The 15,638-nt window shown below is 41.2% G+C and overlaps 1 protein-coding gene across 6 annotated transcripts in view; it reads left to right on the forward strand.

The window, feature by feature from the left end:
* Window positions 1–15,144, forward strand: part of RMDN2 (regulator of microtubule dynamics 2) — a 79,685-nt gene extending 64,541 nt beyond the window's left edge. For 5 of the 6 annotated variants that reach the window (XM_035000934.1, XM_035000937.1, XM_035000938.1 and 2 more), the window contains 3 exons: window positions 1,482–1,535; window positions 2,066–2,146; window positions 12,206–15,144. In XM_035000934.1, the coding sequence (XP_034856825.1) occupies window positions 1,482–1,535; window positions 2,066–2,146; window positions 12,206–12,259 (189 nt within the window). In that variant the 3' untranslated portion in view covers window positions 12,260–15,144. Of the gene's footprint in view, window positions 1–1,481; window positions 1,536–2,065; window positions 2,147–6,904; window positions 7,325–12,205 lie in introns of those variants that run through there. The other variant, XM_035000935.1, reaches the window with a different exon arrangement.
* Window positions 15,145–15,638: the final 494 nt, after the last annotated feature.

Consider the following 15,638-nt stretch of genomic DNA (forward strand, 5'->3'; position numbering starts at 1 on the left):
AAGAGTTACACCCAATCTGGCTCCCCAGCCCAAGAGACTTTCTTCTCCTCCTCCTCCTAGGACCTTTGCCTTTGGATTTTATAGAGAGTAAATGTCCTTTACCAAAGATGTGCACTCCTCAGCACAGGAGTGCCTAGGTCTTAGATTTCCCTCCATTAGTATCCATCTTTAAAATGTATGTATCCTTTTACTCAGCAATTCAACTTCTAGGAATCTCTTCTACAGACATAATCACACGTGCACAAGCATATAGGAGCAAATATATTCATCAGCCATTATTAGTAAGAGTAAAAAAATGTCTAATAGAGAATTCTTAATTTAATTATGGCATCTGTGCAGTATGAAATACAGCTCTTAAGAACAATGAGGTAGATCTGTGTATGCTGACGCAAAAATGTATCTGTGGTGTGTTGTGGGAAAAAAAGTTTTGGACCAATATGTAGAAATGGTCCCATATTAATTTTTTTTTCAAAAGCGAATTTTTTTTATTTGTGTATACTTGTTAAAGGTCTGGTGGGATGCATGTCAAACCATTGATCATGCTTACCCCTGGAGAATGAGATTGAAATCGAAAATAAAATTAGAACAAAGAAACTATCACTTTTTAATTTTGGAAATGTCCGTATTATTTGTACCTTGTAAAATAAACATATCTTTGTAAATTTTTTAAAGTAACCTTCTCTTGGGTTCTGCATCTCTCTGGGTTGGGTTCTGGAGTCAGACTGGGAGCTTATATTTGCATAGGCCCTTACAACTGCAGAAGATGACTCTGACAGAAGATTGACTTAGGTTCTAAGAAGTGCTTTCTAGTAGCAATGCCAGATGCCTGAAAAAAATTCTTATTCACCAGAGATATAGAAAGGGAACTGATGCATAAGAGTTTAGTAGATGAGGAGTAAAGTGCCTGCATAATACCCACTTATTAAAATCTGCAAGTAGGTCTGCTACTTGGAGTGGTTGTTTCACGGGTCAGTATTTGCTTTAAAAACACTTGATGCAATGGACTTCGGATATGATTCAATTCATGGGATGTGTTGAAATCCTAAGAAATTAAATATTAATGCAATGGAGGATGCTTTTCATGGGATACCAGTCATCCTCTCCTCATTTCCTAAATAGATTGTGAATTGGATAGGACTTGTCCTGGGAGATGTATTACCAATTGTTTTTGTTCTTGAAAGGAAAAAAAGAGAAAGGATAGGTTGTACAAAGGAATCCCGAAATCTCAAAGCATCGCATTGTTTCGTAAGCTTTATGAACATAATAATAACTTGATTTTAATAGATAATCTCAAAAGTTCTATTTCCACTCAGAGGATACTTGAACGGATAAAATGATTCTGATGTAACACAATCAACCTAAATTTTTAGGACAATTTGGTTAGTATTTGATTTATTGAAATATGTCCTCTTTATTGGTGGTGGTGGTGGTTGTTTTAATATTGTCCCATTATTCTCTTTTCTGTTTTCTCTTAAAATCAGGTTGAAGAACTACACCCTGGTTTTTCTAAGTCCAATTACTTGTTCTTGGCCAAGGTGAGGAAGACCACTGTTTTGGGTTGTTGTTTTTTTTTTAATATTTTATTTATTGGGGCGCCTGGGTGGCTCAGATGGTGGAGCACCTGCCTTCGGTTCAGGTCGTGATCTCCAGGTCTTGGGATTGAGCCCCATGTCAGGCTCCCAGCTTAGCGGGGAGCCTGCTTCTCCCTCTCCTTCTGCCTCTCCCCCTGCTTGTACGCTCTCTCTGTCTCTCTCTCAAATGAATAAATAAAATCTTTAAAAATATATAATTTTTATGTATTTTTTGAGAGAAAGAGAGAGAGTACAAGCGGGGTGAGGGGCAGAGGGAGAGAGAGAATCTCAAGCAGACTCTGCACTGAGCGGGGAGCCCTACTTGGGGCTCGATCCCGTGACCCTGAGATCATGATTTGAGCTGAAACCAAGAGTCAGACGCTTAACCAACTGAGCCACCCAGGCACCCCAGGAAGACCACTGTTTTAAGATCACTTTGAGTCCATTACATAAAAATGTGCTTGCCTTTCATATTGACTATTTTTCATTTCTAGTGTTACATCGATCTTGAACAAACAGATGACGCTATGAAGTTTTGTAATTTGGCAGTGTTGCTTCCTTGTGTTACCAAAGAGGTAAGTCCCAACAGTGACAATGAGGGCTGTTATTTTATTAGTCCTTTTCTGGCTTCAAAGATAGCTTAGAAACGTCTGGATTTTTCTTCCATACTAAAACTTTGGATTTAACATGTAGTATGAAGTTTTTAAAATTGCTTCAGGTAACCCTTCACCAGCAGACTCCCTGTATCTTTCAGGGACACACAAATCATGGGCTAGCAGTTAAAACATCCTAATGCTTGTTAAGGGATTAGGCTAAACCCCGCTGGGGGAAGGAAGGAGGGCAGCCTAATTCTGGGGAGCTGATGATGATGAAGCTGTGATAGGCAGCAGACAAGTAAGCAGGCTGCCCACCTTGGAGCGAGAGAACTGTCCACGTGGCTGCGATCTTCAGGCCTAGCTCGCAGCAGGGGAGGGCTATCCTCTAGCAGGAAGAAGATTAAAAATAACGTATTAGCATTTTCTCAGTCTTTGAACACCTACCACTAATAAAGAAGAAACTATCGCATTGCTTCTTGCCCTTTTGTTCACTAATTCAGGGTTCTGGAAGTACTCTGTTTTAGGAATTTCAGAGTTAACAGTCCAGCCTACGTTCCTGTGAGCTATATATTGGTATTGTGGGAACAAAAGAAAATAGATAAATGTTTTCCTTCTCCCTTCTCATACCACCAAACATTAGCATCCTCTGAATCACAGCTAAAAGAAATGCCTCAAGGGGCGCCTACGTGGCTCAGTCAGTTAAGCGTCTGACTCTTGATCTCAGCTCAGGTCTTGATCTCAGGGTCGTGAGTTCAAGCCCCACGTTGGGCTCTGCACTGGGTATGGAGCCTACATTTAAAAAAAGAAAAAGAAAACAAATGCTGCCTCAGAAATAAGAATCCCTCTTCTTCTCTGTTGGAGCAACACTGGCTCCGATGTTTGTGATCTCAAATATAAGCATGTAAGGCATGCCCACAGCCCTCTAGAATAGCCCACAGCCCCTCTATAGCCTAGAATATAAGTTATATATCCAAATAACTATAGGTCAGGGTGGAAAGCCTGAAGTGCTAAGAGAGGTACAAATAATTGGTTATGGAAATAGTGAAGATGGAAATTATTTTCACCTAGAAGAGATTAAGTAGCATCAGAGGTGGGTTTTGATGACATGGAGGTGTGAGTGAAGCACATCACAGATCATGAACAAAGGCGCGGTGGTGGAAAAGCGAAGATTTGTGTGCTTGGAGGGAAGGGGGTGTTCAGGACAGTCATGGGAAATATGGATGATGGAGAAGGGGAACAAGACCTTCCTGGAGCTTCAGGGTTCGGGAGGGCCGTGTCTGTAGACAGGGCTGGCCAGCCTCCCCCGGGCCTTCCCAACAACTGCCAGCACTAGGTCTCGGATGGCTTCTAGATGTGGGCTTTCCTATGAGGTTGGTTGTCCTTCTCCCTCAGATCCCTCGGTGGGTTCCGTTGGTCAGTTCTGAGCTCAACAGCACAGACTCAGTAGCAGCACTTCCCCACGGAAGACACTTGATGTAATTTTGGGGGCAGAAAAACAGATTTTGTACCTCTGGCTGCCTGCTCCATATCGGTCATGGGGACCCTACCATCTTTCCCATCTCTCCTGAACGATGTCACTTAGGTTACATGCAGTCATCTTAAACTGAGTATCTATGTATTCTTATTAGAATTTGAGATTAGACTACAGTATGATAATGAAGTTTAATACCTGGTGTGACATGCGAACATTTGGGCATGGAATTTAGTGCTCTCACACAAGGGCTAAATATCGATGACCCCCAAGGTTTGGTCCTTGGTCCCTAAATCTCCCCTCTCCTCTCCCCTTTCCTCCTCCCTACCCCACAAGCCTGTTGTCCATGACTTCAAATGCTATCTCCCTGCCGGGAGTCCTCAAATTTATATCTTTAGACCTCCCTTCTGAGCTCTAGACCTGATTGTCCACCTTCCCATGTGCCATCTCTACCTGGATGTTTCAGAGACATCTCAAGCTTAACTCGTCATCAGGCCTTTGGATCTGTTCCTCTCCATCTTCCCATCTACTAAACAGCACGTTCATTCATCAATTAGGAACGCTGGGAATCATCCTTGACCCCTCCTTCTACCTCGGCCCCCAACCCAGACACCCACCCAGCCCCCAAGTTCTCAGAATTCCTCTTCTAAAACATGCCATGAGCCACCCAACGGACCTCTCGTTCCGCTGCCACCACTCCAAACAGGAAACCACCCGAGTTCACCCAAACTGTGCTGTGGGAGCCTCCCACTGGCCCCACAGCTTTCTTCCTCCCTCCAGGTCATTCTTGGCTCTCCATAGCAACTGAGGCAACAGATTAAACAAACCTCAATCTGTCCCTCCCCCTACTTGAAAGTCCTAAGTATGTAGCATGTCCTTCACGGCTCTGATGCATGTTCTCCAATCTCCTCACCTCTGCACCATGCTCTTCCCTGCCTCACACCATCAGGCCCTGTTGTTGCCTCTTCTGGAAACACTCCCACCCAAGCCCTCCAGCCCCTTCACCACCTCTATTCCCACTCACCCTTTAAGCCTCACCACAAATGTCATTTCCTTAGGAAAGACTTCCTTGATGCTCCCAGGCAAGAAAGTACTTTGTGCTTTTCCTTCAAGTCATTGAGCAGGGCTGTGGTTGCCTCGTTATGTGTGTGATTGTTCCACAAGAATCTCGGCTAGGTGGGTCTCATCCATACCTCTATTCCTAGTGCCAGGTGCCATGCCTGGCATATAATAAGCACTCATGAGTCCTGGTAGGAAGAATCAGAAGACTAATAGCACGCAAATAAAAATACTAGTGCTAATAGTGCTAATAAGTAGGACTGGATATGAATGTAACTAAGAGAGCTGGGCCCTGTGGAAATACTTATGTAATAAGCAAAATAGCATTAATGAATATTTCCCATGTTACTTTTTTTTTTTTCCAGTGATGTTTCCATTCGTATTTTCTAGGAGGTTTGGTTTTGTTTTGTTTTTTTCAAGGAATTAAATGTACTGTCAGGAATATCTCCATTTCTTTTTCAGTTAGCAAATAAGCTGAGGAGAGTAATCTGTAGTACCCCTTATCTCTGTAAGGTTTTCCTGATGGAAATATGCCTCATTAGTGATTCTGCTGACCCGTCTATTAATTTCCAAAATGTCCAGCAGAGCCACTCATTACAGTGACGGCCACCAGGCCATTGGCACGCTCTCCCTCACGTGAACTTGCCTGACCTGTGTAACTGCTTCCTGGCCATTTTGTCACTTGTGACCTGTCTTCCGTCCCTTTCAGGGAGTACTAACTCATCACACTGCACTCAATATTGGGAATGTCAGCCCTTGGGCTCTAGGGCCCAGATTCATGCATGTGAGCAGCTTTATATTCCCAGAACTTGAAACTACAGTATTTTATTATTCATGTGGACTTTTCTTGACCCCAGGGAGGTAATCTCAGGTCCTGAGAAACATTCTGTTTTTAAAAAAAACACAAAACCAAACCAGGATTCCTATGTCTAAGGCAGTGTGAGAATGCTTGATGAATGAAGTCATGACCACACAGCAGCCTGGGAGTTCTTTGCCTGGAGGAAGGGTCCAAGTGACTGACCTGGACTAGGCTGCAAGCGCTCCGGGCGCGAAGTAGTATGTAGTATTGTGTGTTATGACGAGGGGTGCGCTGGTCTGGTAAAGAAACAGACTGTTCTTAAACGGTTGTAATATTTTGAAGTGACATGAATTGCTCTTCTAAGACAAAGTCTTATAGGACAGTAAATAAAATATATGAGAAACAACTCCAGGAAGAAGAGGACACCAGAAGCGCTCAAAGTAAAGATGACTGTGTCCCAGCTCACAAGTTCTTGGAAGTTACCTGTTGTTTAAAATCCTGGGCTGTACCTCCATGCTGTTACATAGATTAAGAATCATCCCTCTCATTAGTCACCACGCTTAGCAATAAAATCCTAAGCCTGCTTTTAATTTTCTGTCTTAATTAAGACCTCATATTTGATTTTCTTCATTAAGAGATTGGTTTTTATAAAATAAGTTTATAAAATAGAATTAGTCTACAGATGTTCACCCTGCCTTCCTGTTAAGGGAACACAACAGCTCAGAGTGATGCATGGGTTACTTACTGAAAGCCAGCAATGTTGTTCAGCATCTCATTTTTTAGAAATTCTGATTTACCTATTTATTTCTGGTTTGGATTTATTTCTTATAGATTAACTCATCCGTGCCATCCATGCCTGGAGAATTCATTCTTCCTGGTACATTTTAAAAGAAAGTAATAAGGCCACTAAAGGATAGACAGACTTTGCTCACTCTGAACAGACATTTTCATGAGCTTCCGGGTGGGGGTGCTACTCTGTTTACAACTCCCTATTTCTACCCTTTTGGCTCTTCTCTTATGTTTTTTGGCATTCCAAAATATATTATTCGTTCAGCTTTCTTGATATATAATGGCCTTGGTTGTATTTTTTAAGTTGATCTTGAAAAACACCTTAAAGAGATTTCTTAGACCTCCTTTTAATAATTTTCTTAAAGTAACTGATGACACAACATTGGTTTGGAATCAGTCATTCTTAAGCAGTACCCAGTCTAGTCAAGTTGATGTTTGATAATCATTACCCAAATGCCAGCAGTATAACAATGTAATATAAGTAGATCTCTCTCTTACTTATCCAAAGTCTTCAGCAGAGAGTATTGATATATTTTCCCATATGTGCTTCTTTCTTGTGGCACTTGTAATCTCTCCCTGGCATGATAGTTATTTGTGACATGTCTTCTGTCCCTTTCAGGGAGCTCTAAGCTCATCACACTGAACTTGTTATTGAGAGTGTCAGCCCTTGGGCTCTGGGGCCTAGATTCATGCATGTGAACAACTTTACATTCCCGGAATTTGAAACTACAGTGTTTTACGGAGAGAAAGTGTGCTGTCTCAGCAGAAAGGTTTGGATAGTTTGAATCTGGGGAAGAAAGGAATAACCTGAACTCAAAACCATAACCCGAGTCCTCAGCAGACGACGTTTACACAAATATGGCCAATATATCGAGTGCTTGAAACATAATGAAGACCTCAGAATTAATCAGATAGCTGTGCAGTTGACATGCTATGAAGGAAAAAACTTAACATGCAGGCGAGTATCACACCATGTGAATATAACTCATGTGGCAAAGTCTTCAATTGGAGATTATCACTGAAGGGTCAGCATAGAATTCATATGTAGAAAAATGAATTGCTGGATGGATGTAGGCAGACGTTTAGCAGCCTCTCCTCTCCCCCTTAGTAGCAGAGATTTCACACTGGAGAGGAGCTCTTTGACTATAATGAGAATGGGGAAATAGCCACAGCTCAGCTGACTCAGTCTGTGGTACTGGAGAGAACCCCTACAAATGTAATGAATGTGGCAAACTCTTCAGCCAGAGAGCTAACTTTTGTTTATATGAGAGAATTCACACAGGAGAAGAACCCTTTGCCTGTAATCAGTGTGGAAATGCCTCCAGTACCAACTTATCCTTTAAACAGCATGAGTGAATTCACACTGCAGAGAAACTACATGAATGTCATCTATGTGGTAAAGCCCTTAGCTGATGCTCTAAGCTTAGCCATCATGAGAACACATACTGGAGAGAAACCCTATACATGTAATGAATGTAGAAGAACTTTCAGCCTCAGAGCTGAGGCTTAGCCTTCAGCCAAAGCTCAAGCCTTGGAAGGCACAGAACACTGAGCAAAACAAGAAGGAGAACAGCAAGTCTTTACCAGGAGGAGGAAGCCATTTGAGAAATAACAGATAATTCATGTTAGAGAAGCAATTCAATGAAGTAAATAGGAGAAACCCTTTCCTCACAGAGTAGCATTCCAGGACATGTGAGGATTCTCACTGTATTAAACACTCAGTATCGTGAATGAAGGAAAGTCTTCAGTGACCACACATACCTTAGTCAGCCTTCAAGTTCTCACACTGGGGAGTCCCTCAGCCTTCAATCCAAGTAGAAATGCCTTTAACTGCAGTTTATATAAGAAAACTCAGACTGGAGAACAAAACTATCAAGAACCCTTAGAATACAATTCAACATATAATTTAGACTTTTGGCAAATGACATGGCACTGAAAATAATGTAGTGTAAAAATGCAGAACTGTAACGCATTCTTGGAAATGTAGAATGCAGAATTTGGTAAAACATAATAGGCAGTAAGATAATCCCTCCTCAGCGGATTAATAAAAGTCGTTGATAAAAAATCTGATACATTGGTATTTGTCTTCAAAAAATCATGAAACGTTATGCTGAGTAATCAGGCCATTTTCCCTTTGTTACATCACTGTTGAAAGCTGATCAGTTTCTATTCTTTATGCAGCTCTAAATGTATTTACAAAGACTGTTCAATCAGAAAACAACTTTTAATGTAACTGAAAAGTGTAGAACACAAAATAATGTGTTCTAGTGATTATATTAGTGTTGAAATATGTATCTACATGGCAAAGGTGAATGGAAACATGGACAAACAAACACTATGTGATTCAGATATCTCAGGTATGTGAGTGGTATACATGCCCTACTTTATAAGACACTAAAAACAAACAAAGGCTTGAAATAGAAAAATATGCCTAAAAGGATTGAATCAAATGTCCAATACGGCTGAAATGTTGAGTCCTAGAGGGAGAAAAGAGATGAAAGCCTTGTATACCTTTTTCTTAAAGGCAAGGGGAAACTCTTACAGGGTCTTAAGCAACAAGTAACACAATGAGATTTGGGGGAGGGCACACTAGCTACCATGTGGAGACTGACTTGGCTTGGAGGGGAATAGAACTGGAAGAAGGAGTACCATTTAGGTAACTCCTGCAATAACACAGACATGAGCCAGTGACCCAGACTAAGATGATGACAGTGAGGAGTGAAAGGAGAGCACAGATTTAACAGATTTGTGGATGGTAGTCTCTACAAGACTTAGACATTGAATTTCCAGGAGATAAAGGACTCAAGAATGAGATCTCGGTTTCCGGCTTTAGAAACTGTCCAGGATAGAGGGAAGTACCCTTTAAGGATCCAGGGAACATTGGAGAACCAGATTTGGTAGAGAAGGTGAGTTCAGTTATGAACGTTTTGAGTTTGTGTCTGTTAGGTTTTCCAATCCATAAAGTGATTATATATTTGTCAAATAACTGATGTCTGAAGCCACAAGATGGCAGAGACCACCCAGTAAAGTGAGAGTATTTGAAAGCCAGTGGGCCAAGGATCAACTCTGAGAAACCCCAACATAAGGGAAGGGGAGGAGGAAAAGGAAGCTACAGGTGAGATGGAAAGAAGTGGCCACAGGAGACGGGGCCTCAGAAGCCAAAGGATGGTGGGAGTGGTCACCTTGGTCAGACACTCTGGAGAAGTCAGGATGGAATGAGCTGAATTGCATGATGTCTGTGTTACTGGTGATCTTCACCCAGACTGTTTTAGTGGAGCAAGAGAAGCAGAGACAGTGCAGAGCACCAGAGGTGAGAAAATGCAGTCAGTGCATGTCGGCGCCCTTCCAGTAATTTGGTGGGGAAGAGAGGAGAGAGGTCAGGTGGCAATTAAAGTGGTGCTGGAGTTGAGAAATAATGTTTTTTTAGATGGGAAATGGGGAAGCATACTTAAATGATGAGAAAGGGCCAGCAAAGAAGACCCGGTTCGAGAAAGACTGGGGAGAGAGGAGATAATTGATAAAATAAGGTCCTGAGGAAGTCAGAAAGGGATCTAGAGCACATCATGGTCCTCTTTTTTTTTTTTTGTCGTGGGCTCAATAGAAAACTTGATGGGTTTGTAGACTTGTGGGTTCGTAGAGAACCAGGGCAGCTGCCACAGAGGGAGAAAGGGTTTTGATCTTTTGCTAAGAGGGTAGTTGGATGTAGAACCTAATGTGGGTTGAAAATAAGTCAAAGCAGGAGAACGCTGATAGAGAACAATAAGGAAAAAATCACTTAATAAACCTGTAGAAGTTGAAAAATTGGTGTGATTGGATAAATGACCCAAAAAGATAGGCAGTTGTGTTCAGAGAGCAGGCTGCCTGTTTCAGAGGTAGAGTAGTTCTAGGTCATGACGCAGCCCAGGGTGTGCTCACGGGGGTGGTGGGGAAGGACATCGGAGATGAGGAGACCAACTCCTGGGATGCTGGGATCCACGGGCCATGGGGCAAGGATGTCCCAACAGTGATGGCAGACGGTGTGGAGAGTGACCCAGGTGCCGAAGTCATAAAAAAATAAACGTAAAAGGAGAGTGACCAGGAGTTTAACAGCTAGAAGAAATGGTAGAGGGCAATTATCTTCTACCATTGGCTCCAACCCCTCCACCAGTAATATCCCTCATCCTCTCCTCTTCCCCCCAAAATATATTCTCTCAGCAAATGCATTACCGGTTATGCAAAAGTGACTTCAAAACAAGTCTACTAGCAGGAGTGCTAGGAAGCTATGTAGAAATGTCTGAGAAAAAGGGGGTAAGTGGGAGGTTGAGTCAAGGAGGAGAATTCATAGGAGGGCAGTATTGGGGGGAATACCAAAGAGGATTGATGGTGTAAAGGATGTATATTTTGGATGATAATAGAGGAAAGCATAATTGGAGGTGGTGGTTTTAGCTGGCTTTTTGGGCTAAAAAGCCCTGCCAGTGCCCTCTATACATAAAAACATAAATAAGTAGAATACTTGGATGGAAGCCCTGGGAAAGAGGTGAAATGGGAGGCGTGTGGTGTGAGTGTGTGAGTGTGAGTGTGTGGGTGTGCACATTTGCTGCCAGTCGAATTGGGGTGGAGGTTAGAGGAACTCTTCTTTGTGGTGCATGAGTATAAATATCGCTATGCTGTGATCTTAATTTTGAATCTTTCATTATGGCTTATGCATTTTCATTTCTTTAGGCATCTAATTGAAATAATTCTCTCATTGATGTCATTGTTCTGTAAGAAATTGATTCCTAGAAATTGATGGGAAATGTTACTGTATGTTCTAGCATTAAGCCACTAATAGTAGACATCATCCATTTCGGGACTTCTAGGTGCCAGGCACTCAGCTAGCCATGGGGTTACGAAGATAAACATGGATTACAGCTTATTTTGTATAAGTTCTTTTAAATAATACATTAATACCCTAAATTCATTAATCACATTTTCTCACAACCTTCAAAAAATATTGATTTGATAGAAGTAGACATCCTACTGACCAGACACTACATTATGATTAAAACTATTGAAGAGCTTCCAGGTTTAAAAAAAAAAAATCTAATAGCTACTTCCAAATATTACTTTGTTCATTTTTCCTCATCTGTTTATTTTCATTTGTTACATCCCTTAAATTCTTTCTGATTAGGTACTTAATACATATTTGGGGTTTTGTTTTGTTTTTTTAAGATTTTATTTATTTGAGAGAGAGAGAGAGCACGAGCAGGTGGGAAAGGCAGAGGGAGAAACAGATTCCCTGCCGAGCATGGAGTCCGATGGAGGACTCCATCCCAGGACCCGAGATCATGACCTGAGCTTAACCAACTGAGCCACCCAGGCACCTCTCAATAAATGTTTGTTAAATGCAAAAGTGTAGAGGAGTACCCTGCCATCTGAATTTATCGCCACTGTTTCTAACCACCACACTTGTTTTAAAGAAATAACAATACATGTGCAGTACTAGAGAACATATTACATGGTTTTTCATCTTAAATATAAACTACTTGATAAAGTCAGTAATGAAAAGTATATTTGCTAGTCTGGATCATGCAGTGGAATCTCAGATTTCTTCAAATCCTGCTGCTAGGGCTGGGACTTCTTCCACATGGTACAGTTGAAGAAGAAAACAATGTTAACCATTAACACACTAGTGAGATCGAATGTGTCCACTTACACGAAAGGCTTTCTTCTCCCTGTCTTCCCACCACTCCAGACCTGGTGGGGGAAACCCTGGAAATAGCTCTCCACATGACACGTATTCTCAGAGATCTGAATCATGCCTGGATCTAAGAAATGTGTAATTTCTTTGTAATGGTCCTTCAGAGAGTATCGCCTCACTCCACCAAAGATTGCTTCAAAGTACCCAGAGTAGCAGGATCAATGTGTGAAATTTCATTGTGTACTTATATTTTCTTTATAGGATAAAGATGCACAGAAAGAAGTGAAAAAAATAAGCACTTCCTTGAAGAGGTAAATAGAAGAACTTACTCTTCAGCAAATCAGATGTGGTCTACTAAACTTTAATCCAAGTTGTGTTTTTTTATTATCCTTTTTTCTTCTTTGACGTAAGGGTAGTATGCTCAGATTTGAAGGTAAAACCACATTTCTGCAGAGTGCATTCCAATAGTAGCATGACAAAACTAATCATGTTGTTGGCAGAAATCAAGTTCCCATAATGTCAGTACAAAATTATCTTTAAACATGTATGATTTATATTTTTCCTATCAATTAGCTACAGTCTTCAGAGTATTTCTTTAAATAAAATATTTAAATCAATTCAATAAAGTAAACTGCTTCAATGGAGACTTTACAAAACAAAATTTCATTAATGTGGATAAAAAAAGGGAAAAACGGGCAGAGGTCATGAACAAGTTGTTGACAGAAGAGGAAAAACGAAAGAGTAAACACATGGTAACTAGTAATCGGAAATGTGAATAAAATTACAGTAAGATACTGTTTTGTCATCAAATTAGCAAGGATTTTTTTCTTTCAAGAGATATTCAGTGCTGGTAATGATGCCCACAAGTTGGAACATTCTCAACCACAGCTGGTGAGAGGGTATTTTGACACAAACATTTGGTAAAATGTGTCCTGAGCCTTAAAAATGTATTAATTCTTGAATCTTGTAATGTCATTTCAGGGGAATAGTCCTAAGGAGAAAAGGACAATTATTTATGCACAAATGTTTATAACAGCATTATTTATTATAGCAGAACACTATGTCCAACAATAAAAAAGCAGTTAACCATATTAGAATCTAACCATATTAAAATATAACTACAACAGGATATTATTTTGGCATTGAAAAAATTACCGAAATTGTGCAATGCACAAAGCATCTTAAGTGCAAGTACAAGGCAAAGTAGTGTATACATATCATCTCAGCTATATGAAAATGTGTGCAGAAAAACATCAATTGGAAAGACACTAATCTGGTAGCAGTTCATATTTCTGTGGAGTTGTGTTTTATTTCTTCTATTTCCCAATTTTTAATAAACTAAAAGGATTTTTTTCATTGAACTTAGCTAGCAGTGATCTGTAAAGATTCCTCACTACACTTTAACCAGCCTCATCCTGGAAATCAGATCAAAACTTGAAATTCCTTCATGCTATCCCAAATATACGCATGCATTTATACACTCAAGATTTCAAGCCCTGGCCTAGAGATGCCATTTAATCAAACTGAGCTAGTTCCTCTCTCTTTTACACTGACCCATGGAGATACCTGAATCGGTTTGACTGATTCTTGTCCAAACTCTGACACCTGGTCTAATGTTGACAGCGCTGGCTGGAAGGGACAGGAGTCTGGCAGTTTCCTGCACAGATAAGCGGTGTCCACAGGCTATAGGATGCCTCTGGCTCTCTCTGAACAGCTCCAAGAATGTGCCAGTTGAGACAGGTGATTGTCACTAACAGCAAATGAGAGAATCAACCACGTTGTGGGAGCAGCTCATTCCAGCAGAGAGCAGTGCAAAGACTTCTGCTAGGAATTATGAGGGACATCTAACCGATCTCCGTTTGTTTTAACAAAATTCCTCTTTGGTCCCTGGAGTCAATATGTTACAATGGGAGTGTAACACTCCCAAAAGTTACTTGAACCTTTAAAGCATTAGGAATTGCTGGCACATTTGACAATTTCTCCAGTAGGATGTTAGCAGAGGAAATCTCCCTCCCCATCATGGTTATACTGGGTCCCCTTCAAATGAACATTAAAGCCCGGCTGTCTAGGTCACAATGGAACAGTCTCCACATTAAATCTGCCCCCTTTTAAAAGCTGAGTATTTTTCTCAGATGGCAGCACTATTTGTAGTTTGGTATACTTACTCCAGGGAATTTCCCACAAAGTGAGTCATGTGAACTGACTGTAGCTTGCTTTCTATGGTTGCTTCACTCGCCATTTGTGCTATTGATTTGGGAGAAGACACTATGTCTCCAGAGCACTTCCGAAACGATCCTGCGGGGTCTCTAAGGCCAAGCCAGTGGTGCGCCGTCCACCACAACAAAATACACCAACTCCTAACCTTTCAAGAGACTTGCCGCACAGCTTTGAAAAGGGGAGGTTCTGATCCAGAACTTCAAATATATTCAATTTCAGAAGATAATAAACTGCATGTTAAAATTTCTCATAAAACGTTAAAGAAGTCAGCGTTCTGCTAAAATTTTAGCAATCGTCCTATCAATGTAATTTGCAAGCTTAGTTATCTTTCTTACTAAATAACGAATGACCTTCGCTGGAACATGAAAAACTCCATTGTGCCTAACAGTGGTCCAAAAGCCTTTCATGTGATAATATGGGTATAATTTTGAATTATAAAAAGCAGTGTTAACAGCTGGATGGGACCGTGGAGACAGTCTTCTAGACCAGCCTTCTCATTTTCCCCCGGAAACAGTCTAAGCTCTGATGCGTAAACCACATGGAAGGGGTCAGGGAGCTGGGGACTGGGGACTGGCCGAGCCAGGACCGGGTTCCAACTCGGAATCTCGTGCCTTCTGCCCTCTTCTCTGAGCCCAGGGCTTTTTATGTTCAACTGATTGAAGCCCAGCATGTCTGTTGTAGATTAGGGGCTCTGGGAACAGTAATACTGCTTGGCATTAACCCGTGGTTCTGCCTGTTTTAAGTGCTTTACCTACATCAACTCACTTAAATGTCACAGTGGCCCGAGAAGAAGGAACTTTTGTTTCACTCTATTTACAGACAGGGCAGCTAAAGCAGGAGATATTAAATACGATATGGAGCACAGCATGAGATTTGAACTTGGGCAGTCTGCTCCAGTCCGTGCTGTAGTCTGAACCACCGTGCAATCCTGCCAGCAAATGGGGGGTCAAGGGGATGTGGGGTTAAAAGACAAAAGGTAGAAGGAGAGAAGGGGGAAAAGGACAGGAAAGGAAGAAAGGGTTTATTAAGAAAGGAATGGTAGAGAGAGATGGTAAGGAAAGAAGGAAAAGAAGAGAACAAAGGCAAAGAAAAATCTTTCCTTGTATTTTTTGGATATTGATACCCATTTTCTGGTTTCACATATATTTCCAACAACCTGTTGTGTATCTCGCCTTATATTAAGTCTGTTTTCATATTCCCCCCTTCTTTCCCAAGATAAGGAAGCAAGAAAAAAGGAGGTGGTGAAACCTGCTTTCAATGACTCGCTCCTCTCGATCTGTGTGGCGGGAGAGCCTCAGGAGAAACTTTATGACCTATTGTTGGGCAGTTAACAAGAATATTTCATGTCACAGTTAAAGACAAGGTCACATTTTATAACCAAGTATCATTAATATCTTGATGCTCCATGACTTTTGCAGCTCCCAAACCAGGATTTTGCTCTAGGTGCCCGAAGTCACATCATTAAGTTCTAAAAATA

This window comes from Mirounga leonina, unplaced genomic scaffold (assembly GCF_011800145.1).
Source record: "Mirounga leonina isolate KUSES-001 unplaced genomic scaffold, KU_Mleo_1.0 Mir_125, whole genome shotgun sequence".
Lineage (NCBI taxonomy): Eukaryota > Metazoa > Chordata > Mammalia > Carnivora > Phocidae > Mirounga > Mirounga leonina.